The 21692-nt window shown below is 35.7% G+C and overlaps 2 protein-coding genes across 4 annotated transcripts in view; both read left to right on the top strand.

Moving 5' to 3' along the window:
* The window catches only part of LOC142353318 (SWI/SNF-related matrix-associated actin-dependent regulator of chromatin subfamily A member 2-like), a 51330-nt gene extending 35034 nt beyond the window's left edge, over nt 1–16296 (top strand). The window contains exons 15-22 of one of the 3 annotated variants that reach the window (XM_075405549.1): nt 414–648; nt 992–1201; nt 7267–7447; nt 8609–8717; nt 9213–9486; nt 9929–10305; nt 14751–14808; nt 16086–16296. In XM_075405549.1, the coding sequence (XP_075261664.1) occupies nt 414–648; nt 992–1201; nt 7267–7447; nt 8609–8717; nt 9213–9486; nt 9929–10305; nt 14751–14807 (1443 nt within the window). In that variant the 3' untranslated portion in view covers nt 14808; nt 16086–16296. The remainder of the gene's footprint in view (nt 1–413; nt 649–991; nt 1202–7266; nt 7448–8608; nt 8718–9212; nt 9487–9928; nt 10306–14750; nt 14809–16085) is intronic. The other 2 variants (XM_075405551.1, XM_075405550.1) reach the window with 2 other exon arrangements.
* Nucleotides 1–21692, top strand: part of LOC142353321 (large ribosomal subunit protein uL4-like) — a 152407-nt gene that overhangs the window by 73888 nt on the left and 56827 nt on the right. The window lies entirely within an intron of this gene.

The raw sequence follows: 21692 nt of genomic DNA, 5'->3' as shown, positions 1-21692 counted from the left end.
AAAATCCGATTAAAAGTGAGTAGTTACTCAATCGAAATGAAATATCGATATCAAGGTGAAATATATCATGGTCATGAAAGCAATTTAATAATGAAATCCTAAATTCATAATGAGTCATATTTCCCTTTTTCTTACAGCAAATCTTTTCATAATCAAAACGAAAAATAATCGAAAACGGCTTTAAACATTTGGTGAGTGGATGTTTTTGGCAGTGAATGAAGTGGACAATGAAAAGTTTTTGCAAGTTTGTCGGGAGCAGTCAAAAAGGAAAATGCTCTTTACTCCTGATGATTATATCAACTACTAAATGTGAACTGTAACTATCGATACGAGTTAATATATCAGTCTGTTCCAAGATCTTCTGTTCGAATCTATCAAGTTGGTCTTTAAAATTATGATAATGGTGATAATAGGAAGATGACGAAGCGCCAGATGATGAGACTCTGAACCAGATGCTGGCTCGAACGGAGGAGGAGTTTGAAATGTTCACGAGAATTGACCTGGACAGACGTCGATTGGAAGCCAGGAATCCAAAACGAAAAGCGAGACTCATTGAGGAACACGAGTTGCCTCCTTGGCTCATCAAAGACGAGGCAGAGGTTGAGAGAATCACGACTGCTGATGACATGGAAAAGGTGTTTGGAAAAGGTTCGATTTAGTTAAGCTTTTTTTTCTCCATAACTTTCTAACCAGTAAATCTCGTGCTGCATTTTAATAATTGATCCAGGAATATTTGGTCTATGATATGACCTCACGTTACATCGATGGCAGCAAATTTTTTTTATATCTATTTGTTGCGAACCAGTATGGTAAAAGCAGAAAAAATAGTCGAACTATGTTCAGAGACACTCTAATCATTACCGTTTTTTTTTCGAAATTTTGCTGGTGTCTTGTGTTGATAAATTAACAAATACTTGCTAAGTAAAAATGAGAATTAAAAGTGGGTTGGCTTTCAAATGTTATTAAAAGTTGGATTTTGTATTTTTTGCAGGCAACAGACAGCGCAAAGAGGTGGATTACGCGGATAGACTTACGGAAGCAGAGTGGCTACAAGCAGTGGAAGGTGGAAGTCTGGAGGAGTGGGAGGAGGAAGTAGGTCAGGGCGGCCAGGGAGAGGGTGCTCCTAGTGGAAGCGGTGGAAGTCACCATTTAAGCGGATCGAGCGGCGGAAGAGGAAGAAAGGGAAATGTAGATGGAATTGGTTGGTATTATCTGTGAATATTGTCTACCTAAACTGTCTAGTTGCTCTGGAACGAATTCTAAAGCAATCTGTGTGAGCTCTAAAAAGTGACAAAATTATTGTAATAGTCGTGTGTCTTTTTCAATGCAAAGTTTTTGCTTTGGTTTTTCTATTGACTTTTGCCATTATTGATTTGTGCGTGATCTAAAATGCCTTTTCATTCATAATTTTAAGCTGCTGGACTCAAATGGCAGCAGATTACTACAATTTTTAATTGCTCTTGAACGAAGTTCATACCAATTATTGTAAACGTGTGTGTCTTTTTTTTGCAAAATTTCGCTTGACAATTTCGTCTTTTCGAGTGACTTTTACGCCCTTGACTTTTTGCGTTTCGCGTAATCTAAAATTCTTTCTCAATCGCAAATTTCAAGCAGCTGAACTCAATTGGTGGCAATTTAATACTAAAAGATAAATGAAAAGTGCGCCGAAACTGGTGTCATTTTTTACTTTAAATCTTAATAGTGGTATATGTTAACATCTAATGTGGTTATTTGAAGCCGACTATTGAACTTCTTAGTCCCATTTAGGCTCCTCCCCCGACTGAAGCAGGCTGCAATTGATTGGAGCTCCCACTAGTCGTTCGAGAGCAATTCTTCCGACGTTTAGTCGGTTGTTTTTCACTTTAAATCTTATTATTAATTAATCTTATCTTCTCAGCCGGCTATTATAGCGCTCACATTTTTTAATATAGCTGCGATTCTGTAAGCTCAGCGGACCTATATTTCGGTGCTCTTGATTTTTTACAATTCAAAGAATTTGATTTGTATTGCGGCGCTGTCTTTTTTAAGATCTGTTCACACATTCTCATGATTTTTGAAGTCAAATTGGATTAGTGATTTTGTTAACGCCGAAACAGGATATGGAGAGGAAAAGCGAGTGGTTTTGCGGCGTGAATTTTTGTCGCTCTAATTTTTAAGTAGGGTGAGAAAACCCAGTTTATTCTAGGCCTAGTTTTTTGTTAGAATCAATTTAGATTTCTCGGTAGTGGTTTTTTGTTTCGTAATCGGCATTTTGACGTTGATTTTCTGTTTTTTTTTGTTATTAATAGCCGCACAACGATAGCTGGGGCTATTATTGGCATTCTCTTGGTTTTTTTATTTCGTCGTCATGATTTTTGTTACGACCATATGATGTCACAGCCACTTTTTGTTCATTCGTTCATGCAATTTCAACTGAATTGCGTGACGTCATTTTTCGCTCTTAGTGGAGCGAGTTTTTTTGGTCTTGTGCGTGATTAAATTTTTGGTCACACTTGACTTACCTCACTCTCAAAAATGACTTCATCACTTTGAAATTGACTTTTATTTACTTTAATTCAGAGAGATAAGGTCAAATGGGTGTGTGTCACTCTAAATGAAGGTTATTTGATATCAGCTAATAGAGGCAGCAATAAATTATACAGATTTTTAATCAAAATATAACATATCAGCCTTCAATGAAAAGACGAATTTTTTTGGTCTGTCTTTTTTACTGTCGATCTTTTTCTTTTTAGACTGCCGATCTACGAATCTATTGCGGCTATTTTTTGGCAATCTGCCAGCTATGTTCTGATTTTTTTTAGAAATGGTTTTCTCAATTCACTCATAGTACGTTCTAGGTCTAATCATTTGTTTAGTCGTTTGACTTGTCCGCTGCTATGTTTTTTTACTTCGTCTAATATCATTGTTTTTGTTCCTTCACTTCTTGATTTCTTGAGTTACTTCTTCACGCTTCATTTTTGAGTTTCTTTAAGAGTTCTTCATTTTTGAGTGATTTAAGTTGCTCTCTTCCTGAAATAAAGTTTGTTGCTATCAATCAATTTTCCGGTTTTGTGTCGGCTTTTTTTATATTTTCTAAACTGTTGAGACTGTTTTTTGACTGGAATTGCTCAATTGCTCTGCTGATCAGATAAAGTAACTCTAATTTTTGCATTTGTTTCTTTCAATGATGTTTCAGGACTTGTCCTGCTATGTGTTTTTGTTTCGTCGTCTGACGCTCTTTTTCGTTGAACATTTGTTCACACAGCAAAGCTGAAAAATTTTCTGAATGACTTCTCTCACTAACGGCGTTTGCGCTCGTGACGTCAGTTTTCACTCTTTTGCACTTTAAAACTTTTGTACTTTAAAACTTTTGCACTTTAAAACTCAAGTTCAATTTGAATTTTATGAAGGTCCAAGGAACTCATGTGTTCAGTAGAGGTCCCTAGTAAACGGCTTCTGCGGAATGAATTTGAACAAGCTTTATTAATTTATCGCTGAACGTTTTTTTACCTAGCTTTTTGAGCGGCCTCGATTTTTTCAAGTTTAGATCTGTCTCTGTTTCTGTATATATTATACGGCACGCAGGTCTATTCTTTCGTAGCTATTCCGGCAATCTGCTATGTTTACATTTCAAAGAATTGAATTGTTTTAGAGCGCTGTCTTTTTTTAAGATCTGTTCACACATTTCCATGAAGTCGAATTGGAGTAGTGATTTTGGTCTCGCCGGAACAGGAAGTGGGGCGAAAAAGCGAGTGGTTTTACGGCGTTAACTTGTCTCATTCTAATGTTTGAGAAGAATGGGAAAATAGTGTTTGAACAAAGTTTCGCTTTCCGGCCAGTGGCTTTTTGACATCGATTTTTTTTCGGTTTTTCTGATTTTTTTCTAAATTGTTTTCCTAATTCATTCATAATCCGTTCCAGGTCTAGTTTTTTTGTTTATTCAATGAAAATTTTTAGATTGTACGTCACGACGTGTCCTGCTATGTTTTTTTAATAGCCGCGTCAGCAATTCCAGGCGGCTAGTCTTGCGCTCCTAATTTTTTTTATTGTCTAACAGATTTTTGTTTCGTCTTACCCTGATTTCTTCGAATTGACGTTTTCAATTACTTCAGTGACTTCTACTGTTTTGCAGTTAAGATTTGTGTTCGTGATGTCATTACTGCTTTTAGGTCAATTGCGTGACTTACCTCAGTAAAAAATTGACTTCTGAACTCACTTATGGAACTTTAATTTAAGTAGTGCCAAACTTATATGCCCTAATTCCTCCGTAATAGATTCTGGAGTATTAATATCGATTATTAATATCGAGTGATTAATATTGATTCTGAAAAAAACTCCATTAGGGTTTTTTCCTTGTAGAGCAAATGTGTCTCATAAAAATGACAGTCCGAATCTAAACCAAAAAGTCTAGTGGTCTATTAAAAAGCTAGTTGTGGATCTCGCAATCCTATTTCTTTCGTCGTCTCAATTCAAGGTAGGCAACAAGCGTCTATCGTGGTTGTTTTCCGGCAATCTGCCGGCTATATTTTTTATTTAAAAGCCACGATGTATACCGTTATTTTCCTTTTAGTAAGCAAACTGCTTCGTAAGTCAATAACTCCGTCAATATAGTGATTTATGCTCCTAGCTTAAAGCTACATTGTCTATTTATAACGAAGGATTTGGATGTCTTATTATTAGCCGCCGTCAGCCTCTCAAACGACTATTTTTTATGTGCTCTCCTTTTTACGACTCGAAGAGGAGTTTTGGAGAAGTCCTTTTTTAATCAGTTGTATTGGTGTGATTTTGAAGCAGGAAAGGAAACACGTAAAAAAAATTTGGAGTGATTTTGTTGCTGAACAAAATGAAGAGTGCTACGAAAAGGGAGTGGTTTTTGGTTCTATCGCTGTTTTCTAGAGAGCGAGAAATAGAGGTGTGCGAAAAAATTCTGTACGCGAACAAAATTTTTTCACGTGCAACATTTTAAAAGCAGTTTTTTTTCAATTTTTTGTTAAGGTGATTTGGTTATGAATTCGTTTATTTAAGGATGGTTTTGGTAGTGGTTTGATGGTTTCTGGAACTTCTTATGAACTTAGCTAATTCGCAATTTTTTTTATGTATTTTGCTGATTTGGGCTAATTTTTGCGATTTTTGACGATTGTTTTGTTTTGCCTCCAATGGGTATCAAAAAACCCTATTACTTGAACAATTGTTAGATAACGATTGGTCACAATTTTGTGGATATGAAGCTTTTCTGATTTAGAAATATGACAAAAAAGGGCAAAAATTGTAACAATTTTTCTTAATTTTTTTGGCAAGTTTTCTTTTTTCTATTTTTTAGACAAGTTTCGTAGTCTATTTTGACTTGCCTATTGTCTTGCGAGAGTCTGGATACCCTATTGTAGGAAAGAAGCCTTTCGTTCGATTTATGTGCTTTTGTAGTATTAAAAATTGTATCAACTTTTTCAGTCTTTTAGTCCAAGTTGTTTATAAGAACTTATTTTTTCATGATTTGGCTTCAAGTTTTTTGAGGAATTACTATGCCTGGTTTTAGTAGGTACTACTTGTTTTGATGAAATATTTTTGGCGGAGACAATTATTTCGATATCTCAATTTATGGAAAAATTTGTTCAAATTTATCATATTTTAACAGATTTGATTTTCTTGTTTTTACTTCTTTGTTTCATGTTTTTGTTTCAAGATAATCATAAATTAGTGGAGGCACGTTTGTCTGATGACTAGAGTTGGTTAGCGTTTAAGAGAATCTCCACTTTGAGTCGTTTCCGTAATTTTTCCGGGTATGTTTTTTCGTCGGGCAAAAATTTTTTTGCTTACCTTAGTTCACAGCTTGTTCAACATTTTGTGTGAAATGTTTTTTACTTCTCTATGCGAGTTAATCTTTTCTTATTCTGCTCAAACTGTTTTTAGACAGCAGTTGCTCAGCAAAACAATTCAAATGGAACAGAGTCAGTATCAAAAAACTAAATCAGAAATACAAACGTGATAAACCCTTAAAGGCCGATTTTAGATACTCGAATTGTGTTCATAGTTACCATCTGTAATGGATATTTATAGCCGCACAGCAATAACTGGGCTGTTTTTGGCGTTCTCTTGGTTTTTTTCGTCGTCAAGATTTTTGTTACGACCATATGACGTCACAATCACTTCAAATCTGCTTTTTGTTCATTCGTTCATGCAATTTTAACTGAATTGCGTACATTACGTCTCTTGTATTGGAGCGATTTTTTGTTCATTTGGTTGATTATGTTTTTGGTCACGTGTGACTTACTGCGCTCCCAAAAATGACTTCCTGACTCTGAAACTGACTTTTAATTGCTCTTGAACGAATTTCATAGCAATTTTTGTAAACGTTGTCTTTTTTTATGAAATTTTTTTGCTTGACCATTTTGCGTTTCTCTTCTAGAACATTCTTTGTTTTCTCAAGTGATTTTTTCACGCTTTCGTTCTTGTTTGATTTTTCTCTATTGCTCTCACTCCGAAGTAAAGCTTGTTGCTAATATAAAGTCGTTTACAGCATAGCAAAATTAAGGGTCTGATAACCGAGTGGTCATTGCTTTTGGTTATAGATCGGGAGGTCGGTGGTTTGAATCCCAGTGGGGGCTAATGTTTTTCCACCCGCCTGTCGTTCGAGAGGAATTCTTCCGACATTAGTCGGTTTATGTTCTTTATTTTAATTCAAAGAGATAAGGTCAAGTGAGTGCGTATCCCTCTAAATGAAGGTTGTTGGAGAGTAGCTAATAGAAGCAGCAATAACTTGTACGGGTTCGGTTTAATCAAGATAAAACATCTTTGAATTTAACACAGAAATTTCCTTTAGTCTGTTTCTATTACTAACTTTTTGAGACTGCATATTTACAAAGCTATTGCGGCTATTTTCTGGCAATCTGCCAGCTATGGTTGGTATTGATACTAGCCTCACTACGAAACAGCAGTATGTTGAGCTCCAAAATGACATCAAAATAGTTTGCTTTTAAAATTGTTTTTGTACAAAAATTATTTTTTTCCTTAGTTTTTTTCCTCTTCTTTCAATCCCAATCTTGGTTATGGAAATCAACGGCGGGTATTTTTCGGCAATCTGCCGGGCATGTTTAGTTGATTACGAAGTACTTGCGTACAAAGCCAGCCTACTGCAAATTTTTTTTGCAGTATCCCCCCCTCCAAGTTGTAAGCGCTCCCCAACTCCCAAAACTGAAGCACATTGCAATACAATCGATCCCCCAGGAGTTGCTCCAGACCTATTAGTTTCTTTAGGTGACAAACGCGTGAGACTACTTGATCTATTTTTAGGGAAGAAGAGGAGGAAGAGACTTGACGACGATGATGAGGATGCAGACGTACACATGGGTGGTCGAGGTCCTGGAAAGAAGAAGGCGAGAGGAGGCAGGACAGCTGTGAGTGCAGAGAACATGGAGGCTCTTCAGAAGGTCATGAGGGCCATCATAAAACAAGTGTGCGAGTTCACACGCCCGTAAGTGACCACCAATTGCCATTGTTTGAAAGTTGTAATAAGTCTAACAAATAACATCTCTTAAATACAAGCGCTACTTTTGTGAAATAACTTGGCCTCGAGTTGTCTTTGAGGAATAGGAGAGAACGAGAAGAATTTACGGCAAAGACAACAGAAGGCAAGCCCCAAAACTTTGGCTTGCAAGTTGAGATAATAATTCAAACCATTGGATTCCAGTATTGGTCCATTTACAGTGCGACCCGTTAGACCTGCTAACGAAACTTAACTTTTAAGCCTTCAGAGTAAATTGGATAGGCCTTTTTAATAGCTGCCCTCATCTTCTCAGCCGGCTATTATTGCGCTCGTATTTTTTTTACAATTCAAAGAATTTGAATTGTATTGGGGCGCTGTCTTTTTTTTTTTAAGAGATCTGTTCACACATTTTCATGATTTTTGAAGTCAAATTGGAGTAGTGATTTTGGTCACGCCGAAACAGGAAATGGAGCGAAAAAGCGAGTGGTTTTGACATTGATTTTCTGTTTTTTTCTTATTTTTTTATCTGATTTTTTTCTAAAATGGTTTTCTCAATTCACTCATAGCCATTCTAGGTCTAGTTTTTTTGTTTAGTCAATGAAAATTCTTTGAATTGTACGTCAGGACTTGTCCTGCTATGTTTTTTTACTTCGTCAAACTTTTTTTCGCTTTACCATTTTGCCGCTTTTTCGACATTTTGCGTGAAATCTTTTTGACTTCTCTAGGCTAGTTTCTCTCTTCTCTCATTCTGCTAAAAGTGAATTTGAACATCAGTTGCTAAGCAAAGCAATTCAAATTGAACAGAGTCGGTATAAAAATTTGAAGTCAGAAATAGAAACGGGATAAACCCATAAAGCCCAATTTTAGATGCCCGCTATTTGAACGTCGTTCCTATAAGTCTTAGTTACACCTCTAATGCTTATTGGTGTTGATAGTAGCCCCTGTAGCCGCTCTCTGAGAAACAGAAGTATGTTCAACTACGAAATGCCATCAAAATAAATCGGACTTAAAAAATATTTTTGTACAAAAATCTTTTTTTTTCAATATATTCTATTCGTTCAATCCCAATCATGCTTACTGGAATCAACGGCGGCTATTTTCCGGCAATCTGCCGGGTATGTTTAAAGTATAAGAGCTATTTAAATTTAGGGATGAAGAGCTGCCCCTGAGCACGACGTTTCTACAGTTGCCCTCGAGAAAAGAACTGCCTGACTACTACGAGTTCATCAAGAAACCTGTCGACATAAACAAGATCAAGGTATGGATAGTGAGTCCCCGGTCAATTCCTGTCAGATAAAATCTGTTGCCTTTTTGGAGAAGTCAGCCATAGCTTTTGAGTTATGAACGGGGTCTAATCTGATAAAACTTAATTTGACACGTTTAGTTTAGGCATCTTTCTCTATGATTCGTTTTAGTATGAGGCATATTTCTCTATGTCTTGAATTATGTAAAGTTGACGTTTGTTAATTCACCTTATCGAGCATATATTTGGCAGATATATGTGCTACTATTGGCTGCCTGACGCAGTACATAATGTTATAAGGATTCAATTTGTCAATAAAGTCACACGTGGAGTTGTTGAAATTATTTAGGCTGTTTTTAATGCAGTTGTCGTTTGAAATGCAGTTGGCGAAGTGAAATGTAGCAAAATTTTTGACATCTTTGAACAGGTTGTGTTTATAAAGGATAAAAAACATCTGGTGGATTTATAAAAGCACAATGCAGGGTTACATATTTTGTTTTGATGTTTCAGAACAAAATAAAGAACGGCAAGTATCGCTGTCTTGAAGACTTGGAGGACGACTTCATGTTGATGTGTAAGAATGCGCAGACCTATAATGTCGAGGGCAGTGAGATCTTCGAGCACTCTATAGTGCTTGGATCAATCTTCACCGACATCAAGGAAAAATTCCAGCGACAGTTTGAAGACAGTATTGCCCAGGGAAGTGCAGGAGGTGCAATGGCAGCTGGAGCTGGGCCACCAGGGGGCTATGACGGAATGGACAATTTGTCAGATTCCGATTATGGTGAGTTTTTAAAGATATTCGACACTATTTGTGCACTAGCTGGCCGCACGACGCAGAACAATAATATTAGGGTTCAATTCCTCAATAAAGTGACGCGTGTTGTTTCAATTATTTGGGGTGTCTTTTAACGCAATTTTCGTTGACTGATTTGAACTTTGTCTAAATGAAAGAGAATAATCAACCGACAAAGTCCGAGCGTATTAAGATGAGATGCAGATATTTTAGAACTTCACTAGTCTCTTAAATTATAGCTGCAAAGGAATAAATTCAGACCACTAAAATTTTTATATGATTAATCACATGACTGTTTTGGCGTCTAATGCATACTGATTATAAGTCTGATTAACTGTAAGATGAGTGGCCTTTTATACTAGAGATGGCTAGATATGTACTTCAGTCAAAATTAATCGTCTGTGTTTGAAACAAACGTTTGTTTTTTCAGAGGACTACACAAAGAAGAAAGGAGGTACAGGCAGAAAACGACGTGACGGAGCATCTAGTCGAGGTCGCGGAGCCAGTGGATCGGGACGCCGAGGTCGAAAACCAGCTGCTCTCTTAGCCGCCGAGCGGGAGAGCAGTTCGAATGTCTTGAGCCATAATGATCTGAGTATGGACATCAGTAACAGCAGTGCGGCGATAGATGAGTCTACGATTCCACATGGTAGTGGCAATGTTACACCTGCGAGTGGGCATGTAGGAGTGGGGGCGTCTCCTGCTAGTCGAGCGAGTGATGATGACAACAAGCCTCTGGGTGGACTGATGAGTAGTGCTGATGGAGACAACAGCAACATCACTCTACCGAATATGAGTGGAGACGAAGTAAGTTGAATAGAATAGAATATAGTATCTGTACAATTCTGTTCTCAAGGTTCTTTAACATTTGAAATATTAATATAGCTGCAAAGCTGTAAGCTGAGTGGAGCTATATTGCGGTGTTCGTGGTTATTTTTACAATCCAACAATTGGATTGTATTGGTGCTCTATCTGTTCTTTTGTAAGATAATTTCACATGACGTCAAAATGGGATAAACAGTGGGCATTAAGTTTCAGTTGAGGCCCATAGCTGGCTTTAGTAGTCCTTCAAGCGCTTAGAGTGTGTGCAGCTGCTGGGAAGGCCTTTATTCGGAGTTAAAAGGTCATTTTTAAGGGATTTTGAGCCCAAAATTGTGCAACTTTTCACCTTTTTCTGTCACTTTTCGAGTTTTCTGTGATCAAATCGACTGCAGGTCATAATTACTTTAATGACCATTTTTTGAGCTATATGTTTGTTACTGCAAGCATAAACAAATTTAGCGAAATTTTTATCATTTTCCAGGTTTTCAATCTTTATGGGCCAGCTTAACTTTTTAGGCTAAAAATTGGGTTACTGGTTAGTTTCTGGAGACAATGAACTGTGAAGATGTAAATTTTACGAATTTTAGCAACGTTTCAATAAAGTATGCCATTGTTTTCAATTTTCTGAAACTTTCGTCATTTTTCTGAGTTTATCGATCTTTAAGGGCGAGTTTTAGGTCTTGCAGAGGGGTTACAGGACAGATATCAGAGAAAAGAAGATGGTTTTGAGCTTGTGATTTTTGCGAAATATAGAAACTTTCAATAAGTTTTGTAATTTTTTTCAAATTTTTAAGTATTTGTCATTCTTCAAACGTTTGTGGACAATAAACCACTTTCATGTTGGTTAATGGGTATATTTAAATGGATCAGATTTGGCCTTCACGGTACAAGCTTTAGAATTTTAGCAAAGATTTTATTTTTGTTTAGTTTGTTTATTTTAGTTTCTCTAAACTTTTGAGACTGTTTTCTGGCTGGTATTGTTCAATTGATCTGATTGTCAGAAAAAGTGGTTCTAACTTTTGCATTCGTTTCTTTCGATTGTAATTCAGTGGTTAACTAAGATTTTGCTTGAGTTCCGTTTAAATGCTTTGGTTGTTTATTACCTTCTACGAAAAACTCTTTTGTGTCTTTTTTACGTTTGTTTGGTATTGTTCATGATTAATTTAATTTTTGCCATAGTTTGAACTCATTTTGCCTAAGATATTTTCATTTCGAGAATAATATCTACTTTTTGTCTGAATTGCTGTGACTCCAAAACAAAATAATCTTGAGTGCTTAATTCTCTTGTATCTTTTTTAAGAGAATTCAATTTAGTTTCTAAGAATATTATGTGACATGATTTCACAATGTCTTTGGCGCGAAGAGTTGATTGTGGAGTTCTTGTTTTTGTCCTGTTTCATTTCATCAACGTTTTTAATCATGTCAGTTTTTTTCAGTCTAAAGATATATAACCATCTTAGGAGTTTTAGAGTTACCAAATGTTTAAAATAAAATTTTGCGGTATTAGATTTCAGTAAGTTTTCTGTCGAAATTATATCTTTGGGTTCAAATATGTGCGTTTTTTCTATTGTTATGGAATGATGTTGTGTTTTTAATTTTTAACTCTATCACTGTTATCTTTGCTCAAATCATCCTCGTTACGACAGCGGCGTAAGTTTTGCCAAATTTCTTCGATCAAATCTGTTGAAGTAAACAGTTACTGTTTTGAGAGAGTTTGCTAATCTGAGATAGCCAAATAGATGAGGTCATTTGCATATTAATCTTTGATCATACTTGACATATCTCACTCGAAAAATCACTTTTGCACGTTGAAAATGAAGTTTAATTTGATTTTGTTCGAACGAAGGTCGAAGGAACTCATATGAGTAATAAAGATGACTAATGAAAAGGCTTTGCGGAATGAATTTGAACAAGCTTTATTAATTTATCGCTGAATGTTTTTTACATAGTTTTTTGAGCGACGCCTATATTTTTTTCAACTTATTTTTCTATCTATGTTATAGGGCACGCAAGTCTATTTCGCAATTTCGCAGCTATTCCGGCAATCTGATGGCTATGTTATTTTTTATGTCGACATAGTATAGGGAGAACAAAGGACCGGTAAATATTCACCCAGCTTTGGGTAGGGGGTGTTTGCTAGCTGGTGTCAGCTCTCCTTAAACGACTATTTTTTAGGCGACGGCTATAATGTAGACATTCTCCTGCATCAATCCAAAGAATATGGTTTGCATTGGTACTCTTCTGTTGTGATTCAAAGAGTTGTTGTGATCAAATAGTTTTGATAGCCGCGAAACGATAGCGAAGATCGTATTGATCTCGTGTTTTTTTTTGTCAGCCACTTTCGTGAATTTCAGCCGTTTTATGAAGAATTTTGCTTGACTGTTTTGTTCTAGAACATTCCAAGAACACAAGATATCAGAGTGGTTAATGTTTCAGACTTCTATGCCGGAGGTCTTGGATTAGAACCCCTCCTCTGTCGGAATTGTTAAAATCCATAAAAAGTCTACAGCCCCTCTGAATGAAATGCTCTCGTTCGAGAGCAATTTGTGCGACAGTAGTTGGTTTGTTTGGCAGAATTGCGCGGTTATTTGAATAAATGAATTACACTGTTCTGCAAATAAATTTGTGAAGGGCTTTTGAGATTAATCTAAAAGTTTCTATTGTCATTAGAGGAAATATAATGGTTGGTGGCTGAATTTTGTACCGATTTTTGAAAAGGCCAAAAAATGTTCACTTAGCGAACGAAAATTTTTTTCACGTGCGGCTTTCTCAAAGCAGTTTTTAGTTCTAGCTTAACATTTTCTTTCAAAGTGTTTTTCGCTAACTGATTAATAAAGAATGATACTTATGTGACCATTTAAAGCATGGAATGGTCTGTTAAAGCATATATTTTGAGCTATTTTCTGTCGTTTAGCTGGGTTGTGCGTTTTTAAGCAATATTTTTATTCTTTTTGATGTTTTTAGTCTACAGGGAGGTTTTGTTTGCAATAAGATCTTCCTGCAGTTTTGATCAACTTCGATTTGACTTTTTACTGTTTTCAAGTCATTTTTGTCAGCGGAAGGGGAGTATGTTTAATCGATTTTGGGCCTGTTTGTGCATGTTTTCTTTTTTATTTTTTTGTTCAATCGTTTTTTGTAACTGAATTTGCTTGACTCACTCTGTGTTTAATTGACTTCGAACAAAGTTTGAGATAATTAATGCAAACGTGCGTGTTTTTTTCATGCAAAACTTTTGCTAGACTGTTTTTTTTCCTAGAGTATTCTTCCGGGTTCACTTCTAGAGTGACTTTCTGACGCTTGACTTTTTGATTTTTTTTCTGATTTCATTTTCGAGCATCCAGAAATTAAGTCTGTGGCTAAAATAAAGCCGATTATGGCAACAGATTATTCAAAGCCATGAAGCGTAGTGGTTACTGTCTAGCAGTAGCATCCGAGAGGGAGCGTTTTCAAATCCCATCTTAGTTAAAATTTTTGCATCATTAAGTTTCTCTAGCCTATGCCCCCTTCGAAATTGATTGCCTCACTATTCGTTTGAGATCAATTCGTCCAACGCTAGTCGGTTTATGTTATTGGTATGAGGACACACATGATTGGTTAGTTCGTCCGGAGAAATAATTAAAATAGTTTTCAACAATTGTTCCGATTTTTTTCTGCAGCTTTGGTTCTAATTGAATAGTGTAATGAAACTCTTTGCAGGTTAATGAGTATTTGACTGCGTCCTAAGTGCAGTCTTACTTAGATTCCGTATGTTTTTTGGAGGATGTGTTCACTCATTTTTCCGAAGACTGAGATATAGAAGAGAGGTAGAACTTCTAAAGCAATTGTATTCTTAAGCTAGCATTTGTAGTCTTTTTCTGTTCAGTTTGGAGAAAGAAATGGGAAGGTATGAATTCAATGTATGAAGCTCGGTTTGCGCAGTTTTTAGTGTGGCGTTTGTTTTGTCCATTTTTTTTACTACGTTATCTTTTAATCTTTACTTGACGTCGGTCTGATTCCCTACATTTCTTGCAAATAAGATCTTCTTTCATCAAAAATTTCTTAAATGTTTCGAGTGGTAGACTCCGTTCATCAAAACTAGTTGGCTCATCGATACTGATGACAAAGCATAGATTCTTGGTGCAAAGTAACATTTTTAGTAGATTTGGATGTGATCCACTTTTTTACCTGCTCCCTCCCTCCCTCCCCTCCCCCCCCCCCCCCGCGTATATTTCCCCTCAGCTCTTGCCAAGTGAGGCTAGGTTTAATAAGATTGTGCTAGCCTAAGTTCAATATTACATCTGCTTTTCCGTTATATGGTCTCATGTGTTTAGAATGTACGATCTTTCGGTCAATGAAGGTTATCAACTTTGTTAGCGACTGAGATTTTTAAGTTAGATTCAATTCTGTTTCTTTGCGTTAGCGACTGTTTTACTCTCGTCTATTTTGAATAGGCCCCTGATTTTCAGGAGGCCCGACATTTGGTAGTATTGCTGGAACCCTTCAAATAAGGTACACTTACTCATTCTTGAGTGTCTACCATCTGACTCACTATTACACACTCATAATTTACTGCATATGCATCCTAAGAAATGATCCCTAGCCGAATTTCATTCACTGTCTAGCAATTCTATGATTAACATAACTTTGGTGTAACCTTTCGCAATATCCCGCAAGATAGTATCGCTTTGGCAGTTTTGATGTGAATTCGAAACCCATTTGTCTGGGTCAATTCATCTAACGTCGTTCAACTGTTGTTTTTAAATACCGATGCCAACCTGCCAACATACAATTAGATTACAATTTAAGAAAGAAAGTTAAGAAAATTTTAATCGAATCGCTGGATTTTCCATTATTGCCCACTTTTAGTTATGTGCGCCCGAATTACAATGTGTGGCGTTACACAGCGTAACATTTTGCACTAATAATTCCCATAAGATTTAGGCTTTCAAATTTGCTCTGACTAACGGGTACAATGTGGAAAGATCCGATTGTGATAATGTGATCCGATAATGTCGTGACCTAGTGTCTCAATTGAGAACTGGAACGTGCAATATTTCTGACAGCGATATGATGGATTTGTTAGATAAGAGTAGGGATTCGACTAGGGCGTAGTCATTAATGAGGACTATTATGATTTCTAATCTGCAGTATCTCTTATGCCCCACGTTGTAACAACACTTATGTTCTGTGTTCTGTTTGGGCATGTTTGGATTTGTTGACTCTGCTTCTATTTAACGCATCCTAATGTCATTTCTGTACAGTTCCCATAAAATACCCGTTTAGATAGTCACAGGAAAAAAGCTATTGTTCTAACTGATCCATAGATAAGGATTTTTGAAGTACTAAAAAACAACTAATTAAGATAGATTTATAATTACGGTGTTGTAATTATTCTGAAAGGGTGAAATCATGAACCATCGGTATATCATCAAATGGGAACTCAATCTGTTAAACTGATCTCGGGTTGAAGAGTAATCGAGTGTTACTAGGTTCTGCCAACGAGATATGAGTATGAGGCAGTTTTTGCAAAGTAGTCTTAATGTTAAGATTCTCGACAAAAGTTCTGATATTTAATCGAATAAAAAATTTAAAATCTGCATGAAATCTACATTTATTATTCATAAAGCTAGTATTTTTTAGTTAAATCCTCAATTAATGGAAAAATTGTTAGTTTTAAATGTTTTGAAACAGAAAACCATATCTATTTCATCAAGTGTTCCTTTTATCGTATCATTTTTGTGGTGCCTTTTATATTAGTTTCTCAAGCTGATTTGTTTTTGTTCTAGGCTTCTGATGCTGAACTGGCTACTGCTGTGCATGATGATGGGCAGTGAGTTTGCTGACAGCGAAATTGAGTTGAAGGCCAGACATCTCTTGATGAACTAATTGGCAACTAAACTGTTCGAGTCAAAATGTAAAATCAGCTCTTTCCTCTTCCCCACGAAAATAGTATTTGCTTTCATTCGAACAACCTATTTGAACAAACATATTTTTTGACAATGATGATGACTTCAGTAGCGTAAGAAGAGTTGGTATCATAAAATACATTCTGTATATACCCTGAGAATGGATGTCAAAAATTGGAATTCCCATTTCTAAGTTGTGGGGGAGGGGATGCAAAAATCTGTTCTCAGTACTGCTAATGTTCATTCTTTGTGCTCAATCAGCCGAATTTCTTAAAGTTGGCGCATGTGGTTGTAGAGGAAAGAGAAGTATGTTTTGTTGTAACTGAATAGCCCGTTGTAATTTTATATTCTGTATTTTGATTGCATTTGGTCATGTTAAGTATTATCAAAGTTCGTTTGATTTGTAGTTAATAGTGACTTAATTATTTACGTTTGTTGGTTGTCTATTATAATCACGCAGTTTGTTTAAACGTACTGTTGAAGAACTTTTATTAAAAACGGTGTTTTTTTTCGCTGTCAGGTTTTCTTGTCTGCTTGATTTTTCTCTTTTAAATATTTCGAACTCCTTTATGGGATAAAAGATATTAGGGGAAAATTTGGATATAAGGTCTAAATTTGGATAAAATTTGGTATTGGACTGAAGTTCTATCTAATATGTTGGAGTGTATCTTAAAGTTTTCTGCTGATTCGTCAGTAACGTCTACAGAAAATGGCGCGAGGAAAAGAATCTTCGCCCAATCTTAACTTTCCCTGAAGAAAATGCTTTTTATGAATACATCTGTAGTACATTGCAGTTCCTTTGAAGGTAATTGAATGCCAGATACTATTTATCACTAGACAAGCAGCTAAACTGAACTATAAATACCATGTTCTGTGGACGGAAGTTTGATAACTCGAGTGGCATGATAATGAAATATAGTGAGCACTAAGTGCTCTTAGACCGTAAACTGACCTTTATTTGTAAAATCTTAAGAAATTACAAGCATAGAACAAAAGACTTTGCTTGCAAAGACAACAAGGAGGCTCGGTAATGAGCGTTCGCACAATGGTCCGACCCCGCTCATCCACATGGCTTAATTGTCTACCAAATGAGGATGGTATAGAAAACTTTAAAAAATTCCAGAAATATTCGAAAATAACTATGAGTACGAAAAAAAATGCGTCCCACTCAAATAACTCAGTGGACTAAAAACAATGCAGCTTTAGAAGGAGGAGGTGATTTGCCATTATTAAGAATACGGGACAAGTCGACCAAAACAAAATAACAAACATTAACAGCATCCAAAACTCGATGTCTATCTGTAGAGAAATTTAATAACAAAGTCTAAATAGCGGCAGATAAAACCTAAACTAAACAAAATGACCAGTTCATTGTTCTTCACTAGAAGACAACTGGAACAAGTCTTTAACGAGACTCGGTAACAAGTAGACAAAATACAACAAAAGTGGCATAAACAGTTCGGCTAACAAAATTGGCTAACATACAACTCTCATAACTTTTGAAAACACTTGATATGAACTCAAATCAATAAATACGTTGGTGGTAGGATCATTTTTAGCTCCATCATTTAAGACATTGGGATCTGTAATTATTAATTGATCTCAAACGATGTTCGCAGCAATTATATTTGTCCTGTCGGTCTTTTTTATGCTATTTTTCGAATGACCTACTTTTTTTCTGACTTTCTGTCCTCAAAAACGGGATAAACAGGTAGCGCCCAGAGGGCATTCAGTGTTCGTGGAGTCTTTCAGCTGTTTCAGCTCAACCTTTGTTAGAGACCTATACTTATGATAAGAAGGGCGTTTCTTAGAGGATGAAGACCCCTCCACTGTTGCCCCCCCCCCACAATATTGCCCCCGCTCTGTTACCCCCATCCCCTTATTGCCCCCCACCCATCAGCCGTCAGTGCAACCCACCCCCCCCCCCCCCCCCCAACCCTCCGACGCCCCGTGTCTAGCTACTGACGACCAACCGCTGGCTAAAAACGCAAATTTATACTATTTTGCACAATTTTTGCAAGCTTTTTGATATTTTTTTTATATTTGTCAGCCTTCTCTAGGTTTTGACATTGGGTTACTGTATAGTTTCTAGTGGTAATGGAATTGTTTCAACATTTTAACATCACAATTTTTGTATTTCTTGACAAAAGGAGCAAAATTTTTTTTTAATTTTGACATTTTTTTATTCCAGTCTTTCCAGACCCAGGGGCCAGAAAACTTCTAAGGGGTTTTAGAATAAGTTACAAAAATTTATTGGGCATGGAATAGTTTTTCGACTTTTTAATATCAGAAATTTGTTTTTATCAAGTCTTTTGAAAATTTTTGTTTTCTTTAGGTTTTTTCAGCCTCAAAAGCCAAAGTACCTCCTCTAGGGTTTGACAATATGTTTCTGTATAATTTCTAGATGTAATTGAGTGCCTTGCAAGATCACGAGTTTTAGCTTTTTTTGACAATGTTTGCAAATTTTTGACGTTTATAGTCATCATTCAGGTTTTTTGAGCCTCAAGGGTCAAAAAAAGCTCTGTTAAGGTTCTTTGATGGCCATGGTTTAATTTTCAAGTTTTTAAAATCACAAGTTTCAGCTATTTAAAAAAAAATTAATTTTTTTTGTCATTTTTTAGGTTTCTTTAGCATTAGGAAACACGGAACTCCATCCAGGGTATGATAATATGTTACCGCATAGTTTAGAGAAGTAATGGAATGTTTTTCAAGATTTTAATATCACGAATTTGCGCAATTTTCAAATATATTTTCAATTTTTTCATGTTTCTGATACTTGTCTGGCATCGGGGCCCAGGGACCTCCTTTATGGTGTGATAACAAACTGATGCATAGTTTTTAAATTTAATGGAATGGTGATCAGTCTTTTCTGACTACAGTTTTGGTAATTTTTTTGAACAAAATTTAAAATTTTCCAAGTTTTCGGAAAAATTTTATCAGGTTCCAACTGTATGGATCTTTATGAGCCAGTGAAGCTATTTTAGGGCTTCAAACAAGGATACTGGATGGTCTCATGAGACAATTAAGTGGTTTTTAAGATAGTGATATCTTGAATTTTTGGAAGATTTTGTAAAAATTTGCAATTATTTTTTAAAATTTTTCAATTTTTTTCTTTTCTGATATTAACGACCATTACTGGCCAAAGAAATTTTTTATGTCTTGAAGATGGGTTACTTGACAGAATTTTTGAGACAAAGAATGGTTTAGAGCTTTTCTTACTGTGAAGCTGAAAACTTTTTAATTTTGCCTTCTTCAGATTTTTTCTAAGTGAATTATTTACAAACAAGGCTAGAAAACTGTAATTTGCAGAGCCGAATCCCATCATGGAAAAAACCTATCTCTCTTTATCTCTGTGTTGGTTAGGTTTTCGTTCCTTCTCCTTCACTTTCAGGTTTTATCTCTTATATCTCTCTCTCTCTCTCTCTCTCTCTCTCTCTCTTTGTTGATGTCCCAGTTCAGTTGCTGTTATGTGGCTTAATGTCATAATCCCTTATCCTCATTAACAATGAATTGCGGTAGAAATGTCTCTATCATAAACGACTTGATAGGCATTTTTAGGGAAATCGTTATTAATTGTTCTCAAAAGCATTTTGTAGCAAATATACTAATCCTGTTTGTCTCTTTTATGCAATTTTTCGCTTTGCCTATTTTTCGTCTGACTCATTTGACTTTCGTCTTCAGCAACGAAAAAAAGTGGTAGCGCCTAAATTCCGTTAGGTTCTGTTAGAGATGTTCAGCCCACTTGTCTTCAAGTATGCGATTAACAGAATCTGTTTTGGAGACTTATACTTATGGTGCAAAGGGCGGTTCTGTTGCCACCTCATCAGCCCCCTGGTGCAACCGCACCCGCTGTGCTCACCTTACGCCCAATCAAATAATCAAAAGCTAGCCTCACTAAACCGTGGCTCGCTACCGACAATGCCAACCGCTCGCCGGTCATTTGAGAGCAATTCGACCGACGTTAGTCGGTTATGTTTAGGATTTTTCATACGACAACAAAAAAACAAGTACAGAAAAAAACAAATCAAACCAATTTTGCGAGGAAAAACAGTTTTGTAGCCGTTAAAATTATTATCTATTGCTCAGAATCAGAAATTTTTAGTTGCGTTTTTTTAACGCCAATAAAGTTGTGTGAGACCACTCAATAATGAGACTAGGAATAAAGTAGACAGGAAAAGAGCAAAGTTAAAAACAACAATTTTTTTCGGAAAAAATTAACCTGAAGGTCACAAAATTTATTATAAATCAACAATGAAGTAATACGTTAGGTTTAATTAATACTTTAAACGAAAGCATGGAGATCTTTTTTGGTCAGAAGATGTCGTACGTTTACCAAAATAACGTCAAAAACAGACAAAGAATCCAAAAGAATTGAAGCCAAAGAAACATTGAATTCACCTTAAATCATTAGATATGCTACTTTTTGCCTTCATTTTATGCCGGCAACGTGGTATTGGACTTGTAACTAATGAGCCTATGTAACGAATAGACAAAAAAGAGAACAGAAGAGGCAGAGTTAAAAAAATACGTATGTTATGAAGAATTGTTTTATTCATAAAAACAATCAGGCAATAAATTAAAAATGATAAATAGGTAGGCTAAAAAAATCCTCCAAATGTAACCCATAGGGTCTGTCTCTTAACGGAAAATGCCATACGTTAACAAAAATAACGTCAAATACAGACAAATATCAATAAAGAAAAAACATTTAAACCGGAGTCAAACACATTATAACCGCAATAAATCCACTGAAAACTTTCATTAGGTTCAATTGCGCACTTGTTCCTCAGCAATATTGTGATATGTGACCTGTAATTAAAGAAAATAGGTTTTTAACGAAAATAGACAAAAAAACAGAAGATGCAAAGTAAAGAAAAATTTAACTTTTTGAAAACACTATTTTCCAGGTCATGGAAACCATCAGCTATCAATTCAATTCCCTAAACAGTTTCCTTCATTCCTCCAATGAAAGCTATTGAGACCTGTCTGTAATCACAATATGGTATACGTTTATAAAAAGAAACGCAAACTGAAAATATTAAAAAATATATTTTTTTTGACAAAAAAATGCCGTCGAAACCGTTAAACCATCACTTCAAAAACCTTGGCTCTATTCAGATGCACTCTCCTTTGATGCCAAAAACGTAATATCTGACTCGTATTTTTTAAGATTGTGTGACAAAAAGACAAAATAAAAACAAAAGATTCCATGTTAAAAAATTGTTTTTTTTTAAAACAGTTATTTTCAAAGTCATTAAAATCTATCAGTTTTAAATTGCAATATCTGAAAAGGTTTGATTACTTCCCCACGGAAGTCACAGAGACTTTCAGCAAAGCAGAATTTCTCATACGTTTAAAAAAGAACTTCAAAAACAGACAACAGTCAAAAACTTTTAAATTTAGTGTTTTGAGGAAAACTGTTGTCGAAGCTATTAAAACCATAATTGTTTCACTGAAAAATAGGTGTCTCTGATTTCGTCTTCTATC

The sequence above is a fragment of the Convolutriloba macropyga genome, chromosome 14 (genome assembly GCF_964194025.1).
Source record: "Convolutriloba macropyga chromosome 14, txConMacr16.3, whole genome shotgun sequence".
Classification (NCBI taxonomy): domain Eukaryota; kingdom Metazoa; phylum Xenacoelomorpha; order Acoela; family Convolutidae; genus Convolutriloba; species Convolutriloba macropyga.
The sequence above is the reverse complement of the archived record's forward strand: the minus strand, read 5'-3'. Positions and strand labels throughout refer to the sequence as shown.